The sequence below is a fragment of the Balaenoptera physalus genome (genome assembly GCF_965194825.1).
Source record: "Balaenoptera physalus genome assembly, chromosome: 2".
NCBI classification, from domain to species: Eukaryota; Metazoa; Chordata; class Mammalia; order Artiodactyla; family Balaenopteridae; genus Balaenoptera; species Balaenoptera physalus.
In genome coordinates this window covers 164726082-164741488 of record NC_138883.1, presented here as the reverse complement: position 1 = coordinate 164741488, position 15407 = coordinate 164726082, and the positions used below count along the sequence as shown (strand labels likewise).

At 35.5% G+C, this 15407-nt stretch overlaps 1 protein-coding gene across 1 annotated transcript in view; it reads right to left on the bottom strand.

Annotated features, from left to right (window-relative positions):
- MALRD1 (MAM and LDL receptor class A domain containing 1) overlaps positions 1 to 15407 on the bottom strand; it is a 621227-nt gene that overhangs the window by 10820 nt on the left and 595000 nt on the right. The window contains exon 40 of the mRNA XM_082449909.1: positions 1668 to 1743. Within this exon, the coding sequence (XP_082306035.1) occupies positions 1668 to 1743 (76 nt within the window). The remainder of the gene's footprint in view (positions 1 to 1667; positions 1744 to 15407) is intronic.

The following is a 15407-nucleotide window of genomic DNA, read 5'->3' as shown; positions in this document are numbered from 1 at the left end:
GGTGGGTGAAGGGAATAGATGGCAGTAGAGGTGAAACAAGAATGACCACAGGTTGATAATTGTTGACGTTGGCTGATGGGTATGTGGTTTTCATTATACTATTCTCTCAATTTCTATATCAGAATATGAGAATTTTCTCTAAGAATGTTCAGAAGAGTATTTTCGGGGAAGTCTATTTTTCCGTTACAATGTCAGGGAAGGTGCACTTAGTTTAATTAATACAAAGTCATTTGTTTCTGAAACAACAGAAATCAAAATAGCAACAAAAGTCTAGAGCTATGACAGGATTTCTTCCTTAGCCATTCTTAATGGAAAGAAAAAAACATGAAAGAGGAATGATAAATATAAAAATGTCAAATTTAAAACACATTTTAATTCCTTACATCATTTGTAACGTTCAGATACTAAAAGTTAAACTAAGCTAAAGATTAAGTTTTCTTTTCTTTGGTAAAAATGAAAATAGGTTTATATTACACCTTCCTACTTTGTCAAGAAGATGTATTACATTTTGTTTCTTAAATATTCATTTATTTATTTGCTTATTATCCATTAAGTAGGGCTACATTTTCATTTTTAGTCTATGACTTGACTGACTTGGCAAATCATCCAAATTAATTCTCTCTGTGTTCTGGGAAATATCTTACTTCTTCCTTTCATTCCTAACAAAACAATACTAAAAGTGTATATGACATCATTATTGAAGATGCAATGCCCTTAATTTCTCCTTTCCTCTTTTTAAGTTATCAGGTAACAGAAATAAAAAAGTCAAGGGTTGTGTTAGACTTCAACCACATCACTCAAAAATACTAGAAACCACCTGATCTGAAACCTTTGCTACTCGGTTTCAGCAACAGTAACAACTGTTTTATGGAGAATTTTCATTAAAAGAATAATAGGAGAAAATGAAAGCTGGCTTTCTACCTGTTCACTTTCACAAGAGAATGAATTTGATACAATATTTCTAAAATCAGATGTAAGGAAGCTTTCATACAGAAGAAGTGATGTGTTATGCCTAATCCTGTTTTTATACCCAGATGGATGCTCATATTACCTATTTAAGAAAGGGATGAGAGAGATTTTATTATACGTGCCATTTTCTCTCTAGCCTACTTCATATTGCACTGATAAGGAGTAGCCCTAAAAAAGGCCAAGAAAGACGTAACACACTTCACTTTCTCCTTTCTCTTTCTAAGTTATCAGGTAACGACCCTCACAGCCCACACCTGAATTGAAAGAGAGCACAGAACGCTATTCTCCCTTTTGTGTTTGGGAATAAAATATGAAGAACAGTCAATGAAGAGTTACTGTGAGTAGATGACTAATACTTTGTGGGTTAAACTGATATTTTCCAGATTTGTCAGCTCTATTTGGATATGAACAGTGACCACAAAGCCATTTAACAGTGAACTGATTCTACAAGCAGATTGAAACCATCCTGAAATGGAAAATTCTCTTTGCATATTTAGAGAGACTGAAACTCCTTCCCATCCCACCTCTTTAGTGGAGAAATAACTCCACTAAAACACATCTTTTAACCATGATATGGGAACATGTCCAGACAACACTGTGTGTGTGTGTGTGTGTGTGTGTGTGTGTGTGTGTGTGTGTGTGCGCGCATGTGCAGGCTTGTTCCCCGTTCTGAAACAATACAGTTCATTACCACTTACCTCTCTTTTCTCTGGGTTGCTCCAGTTCCCATAAATTGGATTAACAAGTGCACAGTTAACACTTCTTTTCATTTTCCTTAAAGCACCCAGGGCCACAAAAAGAAAAGTAAGTATTAAAATGCACCACAGGACATTTTCAGGCTATTATCTGATAGAAATCTTTGGGAGACACATTATCTAGCCAGTGTACTTATTTTTATGAAGGTATTTCCATACGTAAAGACTTTTTTGCAGGATGCCAAGGCAAACACATTCTTGAAAGTAAATGTAATTTGACCTCTGAATATTTAAATCCAAAAAAACCCAAGCACATAAAAAAAAGTTGTTCTTAAAATTGATTGCTTAAATATTATTCAAGTAATACCAAGGTGTACAAGATTAGAAAGAACAATGTTATATAAAGTTGAATTGGTTATAAGGAAAGGCCACCTTGAAGTCCCATCGACTCCAAGAGTTGCCAAACCCACCACATCCTGAGGACTATTTTCCATGACAGTGTCTGTCATAGAGATTTGTATGTAGTGCATGTCATAGTATTTAACATTTTAAACAGCAAATTTAAATATGAGCATTTTGAAGAGATCTTTATGTTAGTATTTCCTTTCATGGATCATAAAGAGGCATGTCCTTGGTAATCTCACATACTGGTCTAGATCTGCATAATTTACTCTGATTAACTGAGCTCCTAAATGATCATTTCCTTTTTATACTTCAGTTACTTAAGAGTCAATAGACTTATCAGAAGACAACTAGCCCTGGTATAGCTGGTCACAACTGATGAAGAAAAAATGCTCATCACAGGAAAGAAATAAATATAACCAGATAACTAAATACATCCTATTGAAGATATAAGGAAAATCCCAAATATGCACACACACACATACACATGCATGCATACACACACACACGTACACATACACATAGTGGAGAATGGAAGACCGATTCCAGGATGATTGCCAGTGTCTTGAGGAGGCAACCAGGAAGAAAAAAATATATAATGCATGACTATTTTTGCCCAATCAGAGTATAATGCCAATAAATGTTTGTCAGTAATGTACCCTTAAATACTAAAAGAAAAGATAATAAAGAGGAAGTCTTACTGATTTACTCTTTGAAAAGAAACTGTCAGAGGTATGACCTCTTATTTCATCTACCAAACCACATGGTCCTCTTCTAAAAAATAACAGTGTTCATGAGCCCAGTAGCATAATCAGGGTAATTGTGTTTGGCTGACAATACATTCTCCCTGTGGATTCAGTGTCGTCTAAGCTTCCTGACCTCCGCTGTTTCTATGTAATTGGCTTAAATATTCAGTAGTTTAACCAGTTCACCTTCATTGCATCTACGTTTTGGTTATTGATGAAGAGGGCCATAGCAGCCATTTTTTGTGAGTTATTTTGTGAAAAAAAAGAATCATGGATATACTCTTAAATGGTGAGGCAACAAGTTAATTCCTTAACCACTAATTGAAAACTTATGAGTTGCTCTAATTAAATTGAATGAGTGGTGCTTGATTCTTTGCCTTTTCTCTCTCCAAGACTAGTCAATGTTACGTTCTCAGAGTAGTAAGCTCAGTAATTGGCATAGTTTGAGCAAGAGCCTAGACAGTGCTGCTCTCAAAACTGAGACTGGGTGGGACGTGAAGTGGTGTTTTGAAATATGTCAAAATGTGAAAGCAAAGGCTGGTACAGGAGAAACAACATGCAGAGAGGGAGGATTAGAACAAAATGGAAATTAGGAACTAGGTAAAGACGGGACAGCCACAAACACCGACAGCTCAGAAAAATTATTCTTGGCTGAAATCAGGCATGAAGTTGGGAAACAGGAGGAAACCCAAACCATAAGACTAGACAGGACAGATGGTCCAAAGACTGGGCAGGCAACCAGGAACTGGAGGGACAGGCTCGGCTGTCAGGTGGATAGAATTGAGGCACATGCAACACAAAAGATTTCGATATGAGGTGATTATTTTTGGCTTTGAACTGCTGAGACCCCAGATGACCTAAACCAATATTGGCAGGCAGAAGCCAAGTAAATTGATCAATTTTCCAACCCTATTGATTCAGCTATTGAAGCTACTTTTCGTCTGAAGGATTTTAAGTCTTAAATAATTTTCTATTAAAATTAAGTGGCCAGCCTTTGGGGATTGGGTGACTATAAAGAAAGAAGGGTGATACATAAGAGTCAGGATACGGAGTTGTAATAAAACAAGAAAGGATCACAGTAGGGGTAGTGGAAGGTGAGCAAATTTGTTTACTTCAAATTATGTTTATTAGTAATCTCAAACTTTTATTTTTCCCAGATCAAGTGTATGTCTCCCAACATTGGATATCCCTGAATTGTTGGGCTTAATTCTTAATGTCTTTCCTATTTAAAAGGTAAAATATTACCCACTGCCCATAGATACTTCCATTAAGAAAAATTTTAAATGTCAACTCCATATATTTACCATTTCAAGTTCTATGATATAATTTTCCACCTTCATCAATTATATAAATTCAAACATAAACAATTTTACTTAAAATGATGGATCCTGATATGAGGAAAACAAAATGTTTGACTATGAAGTTTTCTACCACTTCTAACACTGTATGCTGCAATGATAGTCTGCATTAGGATAAAAAATGCTTGTTTAACTTACTGTATCTGTCATTAGGCAGACAGCTCTTTAAGAGCTGAGGTTTCAAAGAATGGAGCGACCTCTAGGAACCAGCAAGGCATTGACTTAGAAGCTTAGAGCAGAGGAAAGGAAGCTGCGTGGATCACATGAGTTTTCCTCCCCTAACTTGTGATGAATTCACTTAAATCATTATTAAGCTCTGGCTACATCCAATATGTGCAGGCACTGTATAAGGTGGCGTTGTGAGGGGGCTAAACAGAGAAAATGTTTCTGATGCAAGTTTCCAATTTAAATTTAGTGAGCATATGAACACCTCTAAAGGAATTGACTTCATGGCTTATTAACTAACAAAATTGTTTTAGTGTTGATTAAAAACATGAAAGTATTTAAAATAGATATCTGAAATCACTGTAGATGGGCAATGAAGAAAAACAAAAAATAAAACGAAACTTATCTATGTTGCATCCAGTAAACATGACTTTCACACACCATACACTTCACCCATTTAAAGAATATAATTCAAGTTTTTTAATAAAATTAATTTTATTAATTTAAAAAACTGTAAAATATATATAACAAAATTTGCCATTTTACCCATTTTTTAAAAGTGTACAATTCAGTGGCATTCACTGCATTCACAGTGTTGTGCAACCATTACCATTACCTATATCTAAAACATTTTCATCAGTAGAAAAGGAAATTCTATAGCCATTAAACAATAAAACCTGTTCTCCTCTTCTTCCAGCCCCTGGTAACCTCTAACTTACTTTATGCCTCTATGAATTTACCTAGTCTAGGTACTTCATATGAGTGGAATCATACAATATTTATCCTTTTGTCTGACTTATTTCACTTAGCATAATGTTTTCAAGGTTAATCCATACTGTAGCATGTATAAGAACTGCAATAATTTTTATGGCTGAATAGTATTCCATTGTATGCATATGCTACATTTTGTTTATTCATTCAACTGATGATAGACACTTGAGATGTTTCCACCTTTTGACTACTGTCAATAATGCTGCTTTGAACATTGGCGTATAAGTATCTGGGCCCCATTTCAACTCCTTTGGGTATATAACTAGGAGTGGAATTGCTGGGTCATATGGTAATTCTATTTTAAGTTATGAGGAGGCACCGAACTGTCTTCCATAGCAGTTGTACCATTTTACATTTCCACAAATAATGTATGCAGGTTTCTATTTCTCCACATCCTCGCCAACACTTGTTATTTTCTATTTTATTATTACTATTATTGCCATCCCAAAAGGTGTGAAGTGGTATCTAATTATAGATTTGATTCACATTTCCCTAATGACTAATGATGTTGAGCATCTTTTCATATGGTTATTGGCCATTTGTATATCTTCTTTGAAGAAATGTCTATTCAAGTATGCTTATTTTTTTTAATTGGGTTGTCTGTCGATTTGTTGAGTTGTAGGAGTTTTTATATACTCTGTATATTAAACTCTTATCATATATATGATTTCAAATATTCCCATTCTGTAGGCTGTCTTTTCACTTTCTTAAGACGCTTTGATGCATGAAAGTTTTTGATGAAGTCCAATTTCTTTTTTTCTTTTGTTTCTTATACTTTTGGTGTCATATATAAGAATGCATTGCCAAATCCCAGGTTATGAAGATTTACTCCTATGATTTCTTCTAAATGTTTTATGGTTTTAGCTCTTATATTGACGTCTTTGATCTGTTTTGAGTTAATTTTTGTGTGTGGTATGAGGTAGGGGTCCAATTTCATTCCTTTGCATGTAGAAATCCAGTTGTCCCAGCAACACCTGTTGAAAAGACTGTTCTTTCCTTATTGAATGGACTTGTCAAAAATCAACTGGTCATAGATGTATGGGTTTATATTTGGATTCTTAATTATAACCCATTAGTCTCTATGTATATTCATATGCCAATACCATATTGTTTTTTTTTGCTGTGGCTTTGTGGTAAGTTTTGAAATCAGGAAGTGTGAGCCCTCCAACTTGATCCTTTAACAAGACTGCTTTGGCTTTTTGGTGCCCTTGCAATTCCATATGAATTTGAGGATCAATTTTCCATTTCTGCAAAAAAGGCTGTTGGAGTTTTAATAGGCACTGTGTTGAATCTGTAGATTGCTTTGGGCAGTATTGACATCGTGACAATATTGTCTTCCTATCCATAAACTCGAAATGTCTTTCCACTTATTTAGGTTTTCTTTAATTTTTTTCAGTAATGCTTTGTAATTTTAAGTGTAGAAATCTTTCACCTCCCTGGTTAAATTTATTCCCAGGTATTTTATCCTTTTAGATGCTATTCTCAAAAGTGATTGCATTCTTAATTTTTTTTCCTGATTGTTTATTGCTGGTATTTAGGAGCACACCTGATTTTTGTGTGTTGATTTTGTATATTGCAACTTTGCTGAATTCATTTATTAGCTCTAGTAGCTTTTTGGTGGATTCTTTGGGATTTTCTGTATATGCATGATCATGTCATTTGTAATAGATTTATTTATTCCTTTCTAATTTGGATGGCTTTTTTTTTCTTTTTCTTGTCTAATTGCTCTGGTTAAGGTTCCTTATTGGTAAACACATTTATCTCTAGCTTAGTGGTGCTATAAAACCTTCATTAATATAAAAATAAATTGTAATGCTAGTGTATGAGGCAAATTATTATGGCAACGTTTGGACAGTTTTGGGTAGAGTCTGATTGTCACTTAATGTGAAACCTTTAGACTGGATAAGTGAATAAACCTTTATCTAGGCTGAAAGAAAAACAAGGTGACAGTGAGCATAGGTGTCACTCTGCATGTTGAAGAATGGCTATCAGGAGGGTTACAAAGAAAGAATGACGAGACAATGTCTGAATTGTTTTTATTGACAAGTCTATACTTCAAAAGAAACATCAATTTACACATATTGTAAGTTTATTAATTAATAATTTTAATCAGCTTTTATAATTTGTCTTACTGAGTATGTCTTATTAATTATTAATTTTATTTACTAAATTAATTGTTGTTTTTGGTTATCAATCAGTGGTTTACTTTCTTTCTGTTAAGAACAGACATGTTTTTCTCCAATTTACTGGTATGTCATTTCGTGTGTCTGAGAAACTACTCACACTTCTTAGTCAAATCCACCAAACACCTAGTGGTAGTCCCCACTACCATCTCATGGGAGTAAATCTGTCACAATGTATTCGTATTTAAAAATAGGCTTAGAAAATGTTCAGATGAGCTCAAAACTTTAGCACAAATTATAAAAGTAAGGTGGTATGCCATTTAAGATGGCCATGCATGATGATTCCTGTTACATCCAGGTGGATTGCATTATAAAACTCTACTGTAAAAAGCTGTCTACTAAAAAGTATGGAGAACAACACTTTCTGAAATTGGGTAATCCTAATGCCGCTATCAAGGTGATTTGAAGAGATAAACATGATAATTTATTTACCAAAAGATATTTGCTGTGCATGTGTGTGTGGAGGAATTTGCTCTCATGCTTCCACTAAAGAAATGATTTCTACATTTGTTTCTAAATGCTGAAGAACATTCTAAGATCCAAGAAATAACTGTCCTGAGTTAAGGGCCTGAAGGAAAATGATGTCTATAATGTGGTGACTCACTCCTTAAGGTGGTGAAATGCTAGAATGCTGATTATGTTATTTATCATCTTTCATGTTTATTTAAATTTATCCAACATTTCTAGGACACATACTATTTATCAAACACTGTGTTAGGTCCTATACTTACGAAGTTGATCATTATTTGTTCCTGCCTGTAGAATTTCTTTTGGAGGGTGGCAGCTTGCTAGATTTCTGTCTCTTAGATTAAATTACATTTATAAAATGCCTACCACAAGTAGATGCCCACTAACAGTCCAGTGCTATTCTTTTACCTTCTTTTCTTAATCACAGCACCTAATACAGTACCTAGTGTGGCAGGAATCAACTGAATGTTTATAGAAAGAATACCGTAATGAATGCACATAGTCCGAAGGCTTAATGATGGAAAAAAAGCCACTAACCAGCTCTCTACTCTGTTCTTCCATGCCTACTCCCAGCAATATACTTCATCAATACTCAGAGAGAAAAGACATTCATTTTTACTATTGTTACCATGGAGGCACATTTGTATTTAGATTTCTGTTCCACTTAGCCCAAGACTTTAAGTGGGCCAGGAGCCTACTTTTGACCTCTGTCTCTTTCCATTTTTGTTTTTTTTTTTCAGCTGGTTAAGTGCCAGCCCAGAGGAGCAGCCTGGGGGCTTTCCTGAAGATGAGCAGAGTATAATAGAATAGGGATGGTCCTTCTATCTGTTTCATTACATGGAAACTGAAAAAGTCATATTATTGGAGAAAAATTAATTTGGCACAAGTAACTCATTTTACAATATTTGAAAAATAAAGGTCTGTGTCCCTTATATCTCATATATATCTCTGAAAAATAAGAGGTATGAAATATCCATGTATAAATATCAGGGGTTGATGTGAGTTTTCAGGCTATGAAGTATTTGATTTGTTACTGCTGGGGAAAAATGTTTTCTAACCATAAAAGTACATGTGACATATTTTTTTAAAAAAGGGCCCATCTAAATTATGAAATACAATAATTTCGCTGGTGGAAATGGAATCCATTTATTCTGGGAGTCATGCCTATTATATTAAATTTTGCTTAGCCTGATAAATGGTGAATCTGGAGTGTCTCAGAGAAGTAAATCTCAATTCTACTCTACTCATTTCCACCTATGTCATTTTAAACTCTTCAATTAGGTTTTCCCAAATGTTTCCAGTCCTAAGACTTTCTATGAAGTCTTTCTGAGTGTGCTAATCTTTCACATAAAGGGAAAATACATTATAAAATCCTAACAAAAATAATATATTTCTGGTCCCCACTTTTACTCATACCTATTTTTAATGTTCATTAAACATATTTCTGTCAAGAAGAGATCTTTTTAGAAATGTTTGTTTCTTAGGGTACTAATAATTTTTTTTTCTCTGTCTCATTATAAAAATTAATGAGTAATGCTCTAATTTTTGCTTCCTGATTTTAGAACCTATAAAAATGAGTTATTCTTTTTTTTTGGTTTGTTCATTTTTAACTTGTAGTAATAGGAGGAGATTGGTGCACTGCATTTCCTGTGCAATTATCGGTGCCAAACGATTCACATACATCATCTTTCTTTTCTCAAAACCTTAGACAAGTTTTATTTTACACCTGGTCTCTGTTTCCAATCCAAATTTTAGACTGTCTGAATAGACTGTTTTTAGGAGAGGTATCACACATTTTTTAATTTAGACACTACTTTGTCCTTTTTGTAATGAGAGCAACTTTATGGCAGTTTGCAAAGATAAGCACAATAGAAGAATATAAACCAAATGAGAAGGGACTTCCCTGGTGGTGCAGTGGTTAAGAATCCACCTGCCAATGCAGGGGACATGGGTTCGAGCCCTGGTCTGGGAAGATCCCACATGCTGCAGAGCAACTAAGCCCATGCACCACAACTACTGAGCCTGCATTCTAGAGCCCGTGCTCTGCAACAAGAGAAGCCACTGCAATGAGAAGCCTGGGTACCGCAACCGAAGAGTAGCCCCCACTTGCCACAATTAGAGGAAGGCCACACGCAGCAATGAAGACCCAACACAGCCAAAAATAAATAAATTAAAAAAAAAATGAGAAACAGATAGGAAGTGGAGAAAAGAATTCTTAGAACTGGAAAATAGAGTTGAGCCAGAGGGAAAGAGATGGGGACAGTATATGACATCGGTATGGTAAGAGTCTATTTACTTACTTAATGTAGGATACAAATTTGACTTTAAGATTCTCCAATTAAAATTTAAGCAGGACAAAAGAATCAATCACATAGGTCACACTTTCAAAAAACAAACAAACAAGAAAAAAAAACAGTTGCTTAGAAGCACATCTTCACCAACTCAGGAGAGAAGACTTTTATGGTATGCATCCTGTCACCATACTCTAGGCTAACAAGGTAACAAGTGCCCATAACATTATTTTAGGAAGGCCAGCAATGGGTTTCACTAGGTTGTTTCAATAAATATCTTTCAAAATATCAGACTGAGACTATGACAAAGTGTGCCTCAGTAAAACTATCTAGAAGAAGGTGGTAGCAAGAAGGGAGAGGGATTAAATGGAACACTTGAAGCACAACAGTGTGTTAGAGAATTTGATTTGGGGAGCATTTTTTTTTTGGCTGCACTGTGCAGCATGTCGGGTCTTACTTCCCTGACCAGGGATGGAACCCAGCCCTTGGCAGTAAGAGGAAGGAGTCCTAATGACTGGACAGCCAGGGAATTCCCATGAGGGGCATCTTAATATGGTTGTGTTTATCATAAAAAAGCCAGCACCAAGATTACAATTTGTAGTGTGTAATTACAGTGTGGTACATTAAATCTGTTATAAGAATCTATAGATAGTAAAACTGTCACTGTCTGCAGATGACATGATACTTTACATAGAGAATCCTAAAGATGCTACCAGAAAACTACTAGAGCTAATCAAAGAATTTGGTAAAGTAGCAGGATACAAAATTAATGCACAGAAAGCTCTTGCATTCCTAAACACTAATGACAAAAATTCTGAAAGAGAAATTAAGGAAACACTTCTGTTTACCATTGCAACAAAAAGAATAAAACACCTAGGAATAGACCTACCTAAGGAGACAAAAGACCTGTATGCAGAAAACTATAAGACACTGATGAAAGAAATTAAAGATGATACAAACAGATGCAGAGATATATCATGATCTTGGATTGGAAGAATCAACATTGTGAAAATGACTATACTACCCAAAGCAATCAACAAATTCAGTGCAATCCCTATCAAACTACCAATGGCATTTTTCACAGAACTAGAACAAAAAATTTTACAATTTGTATGGAAACACAAAAGACCCCGAATAGCCAAAGCAATCTTGAGAAAGAAAAACAGAGCTGGAGGAATCAGACTCCCTGACTTCAGACTACACTACAAAGCTATGTAATCAAGACAGTATGGTACTGGCACAAAAACAGAAATATAGATCAATGGAACAGGATAGAAAGCCCAGAGATAAACCCATGCACATATGGTCACCTTATCTTTGATAAAGGAGGCAAGAATATACAATGGAGAAAAGACAGCCTCTTCAATAAGTGGTGCTGGGAAAACTGGACAGCTACATGTAAAAGAATGAAATTAGAACACTACCTAACACCATACACAAAAACAAACTCAAAATGGATTAAAGACCTAAATGTAAGGCCAGACACTATAAAACCCTTAGAAGAAAACATAGGCAGAACACTGTATGACATAAATCACAACAAGATCCTTTTTGACCCACCTCCTATAGAAATGGAAATAAAAACAAAAATAAACAAATGGGACCTAATGAAACTTCAAAGCTTTTGCAGAGCAAAGGAAACCATAAACAAGACGAAAAGACAACCCTCAGAATAAGAAAATATTTGCAAATGAAGTAACTGACAAAGGATTAATCTCCAAAATATACAAGCAGCTCATGCAGCTCAATATCAAAAAAACAAGCAACCCAATCCAAAAATGGGTGGAAGACCTAAATAGACATTTCTCCAAAGAAGATATACAGATTGTCAACAAACACATGAAGGGATGCTCAACATCACTAATCATTAGAGAAGTGCAAATCAAAACTACAATGAGGTATCACCTCACACCAGCCAGAATGGCCATCATCAAAAAGTCTACAAACAATAAAATGCTGGAGAGGGTGTGGAGAAAATTGAACCCTCTTGCACTGTTGGTGGGAATGTAAATTGACATAGCCACTATAGAGAACAGTATGGAGGTTCCTTAAAAAACTAAAAATAGAACTACCATATGACCCAGCAATCCCACTACTGGGCATATACCCTGAGAAAACCATAATTCAAAAAGAGACATATATCACAATGTTCATTGCAGCACTATTTACAATAGCCAGGACATGGAAGCAACCTAAATGTCCATTGACAGGTGAATGGATAAAGAAGATGTGGCACATATATACAATGGAATATTACTCAGCCATAAAAAGAAACAAAACTGACTTATTTGTAGTGAGGTGGATGGACCCAGAGTCTGTCATACAGAGTGAAGTAAGTCAGAAAGAGAAACACAAATACCATATGCTAACACATATATACGGGATCTAAAAAAAAAATGGTTCTGATGATCCTAGGGGCAGGACAGGAATAAAGATGCAGACGTAGAGAATGGACTTAAGGACATGGGGAGGGGGACGGGTAAGCTGGGACGAAGTGAGAGAGTAGCATTGACAAATAAACACTACCAAATGTAAAATAGATAGCTAGTGGGAAGCAGCTGCATAGCACAGAGAGATCAGCTCGGTGCTTTGTGACCACCTAGAGGGGTGGGATAGGGAGGGTGGGAGGGAGACGCAAGAGGGAGGGGATATGGGGATATATATATATACATAGAGCTGATTCACTTTGTTACACAGCAGAAACAAACACAACATTGTAAAGCAATTATACTCCAGTAAAGATGTTAAAAAAAAAAAAAAAAAGACTATTGTACTCACTTTGAATGGTGACAGGTGGTAACTAGACTTATGGTGGAGATCATATTTTAATGTGTAAAAGTATCAAATCAGGTGTGTTTTACACCTGAAACTAATATAATACTGTGTGTCACTTATAATTAAATTAAAAGCTAAAAAATAAAAAGGACAGTTAAATAAAAAAGAATCTACAGATAGAATAAAATTGCACATCATAAAGCATTATAAGAAAGAATAAACTGAGTCTATAAATCATCCTTTTCTCATTGAATGTATACTCCTGTAAAATACTGTATTACCTGACCACTGCTAAAGAAAAAAGGGAAGACATCATGGGAGTAGTAAACAAAAATATTCACCTATATAATGGTCTCTACCTTTGGCAAGATGATGACATTTTTTTAAAAAAAGAATTACAACATCAATCTGTAACACAGGACAGAAAGAAAGAAAAGAAGCAAGTCAATTTGAAAAAGCAGGGATAATTTAGGGGGGATGTCCATGAGCTCAAGTTTTCATTTCCCAGTCCTTAAGGAAGAAGCTGAACCAAATGTTTTGGGTGAAAAAGTTCAGAAAGAATTGGGCTTGGAAATATAACCAGAAATGCCCCAAAAGGGAGAGGAAAGGATTAATCAGCCGGGGTCACAAAACCAAACCACGGGGACACCAAAGTTTGCTAAACTCATTCACATGATACAGCAGCTGCCATATTTTTCTCCTACTCTTTTGAGGCAGGAAATAAATATCACTAACCACAAAACATGTCACTGTTTAATACGATCTTGCTGTGGCAGAGTGCTTACATGGGAACATGTCCAGGAACATGGAAGCAATTAGTATGAATAAAGCTGACCCAGGTTCCTGTAGCTTAACCCTAAGGAGACCCCATGTTGCCAATGGGAGGGCAGTCTCCACTGACTTCTAGCACATGCACAACCACCTAACATGAACCGGATGCACAGTGGAACACAGATTTTCAAGATGAAAGGTGCATGTACATGTGTGCACATTGATAAAAGTTTGGAAGAAGACACATCAAAATGGTAACAATCTCTATCTCTGGGTAGTGACATTCAATGTAATTTTTAATTCTTTTCTGGCACTTTGTTGTATTTTCCAAATTCTATTCATTAGGCTGCTGTATATCAGAATCTTGGGAGTGGGGTGGAAAAGATCATGAGGTGTTTCCCCTGCACGAGCTCCTCGCCTCCACCCTGCCCTGGCTCCTTGTAAATCATTTGCCTGAAAGGTAAGATCCCTACCGCAATCTTTCCTGGCTCCTCTCTTTTCAGCATTTCTTCTCAACATCTACCTGCTGTCCCTGCTGCACTTCTTAGGGGTTTTAAGTAGGTCTAATTCCTGTTTTTGCTCTTAAATACCCTCCTCATTGGCCAGAGCCTTTGCCAGCTCTGGAGCCAGATAAACCTTTTCTCTTCTTTGTACTCCCCTGTGCAGTGTGCATTTTACTATCAGGATATATGGTATTTTTGTTAATTGGAATGAAATATTTTTCCCTGTAAATTGCTCCATATGAAAACTCACTCTAATTTCCTTATTGAATTCCCTTAGACACATAATCTCTTTGCTTAAAAACCGATTGCAGTATTGAAGCTAATTATCAGTCTTTGTGATTTTCCCTATTAATCACCTAGCGACTGGCTTCTTTCTAAATCTTTTGACAATTTAAAGTTGACAACGCTATGTAAGACTCTGTCTAGAAAAATGAACTTAGTTGCATTTATCTATTTACATTCATGTCTCTCCCACTTGAATGCTAACTTCCTATGGGCAGAGATAAAATCTTTATTTTCCAATTTATCTCAGAAACGTTACTTGAGTCCCAAATATGTGCCATGTACTCTACTGCAGAGCTACTCAGAGTGTGATTTATGTATGGTAATGGTCTTATTCTGTTTATGGTTCCATAATGAGATAAATACAAAAATTGAGGATAGGTGTTTAGAAATGTTTGTAGCTATTTGACAGAGTAAATTTATGTCTGTTGAGGCTCAGAATAAGAAATTTAGGCTAGTATTTTGTGTGTCTTTTAATTTCACTTTTCCAATACTTCTTACAAAAGCATTGGTATGTGATGGATTGAAAACAAAACAAAGCAAAACACATCCGGTCCTTCATCACACATAGTTTTGCTGGCTCTGTTCTACTAACACTGGGTGTTCAAATATGAGTAAATACACATTTGCCTGGCTAACTTTTTGCTAGCTACCTCTTCTGAAAATATTTTCTCTTCCTTTCTCTTTGAATGAATGTGATACCTCTTAGTCCCACAGTTGGAAAGGGCCAAGTACTATATAACTTTCTTCGATCAGAATGAAATATTTTTTCATGTAAATTGCTCTATATGAAAACACCCTCTAATTCTCTTATTGAATTCCCATAGACACATAATCTGTTTGATTGAAACTGATTGCAATGTTGAAGTTAATTATCAGTCTTCGTGATTTCCCTTAGCGGTCACCTAGCAACTTGCTTCTTTCTAAATCATTTTAGACAATCTAAAGTTGACAACACGATATGACAATCTATCTAGAAAAACTTACTTATTTCATTATGACTTACAAATACCTACAAATTCCTTTAA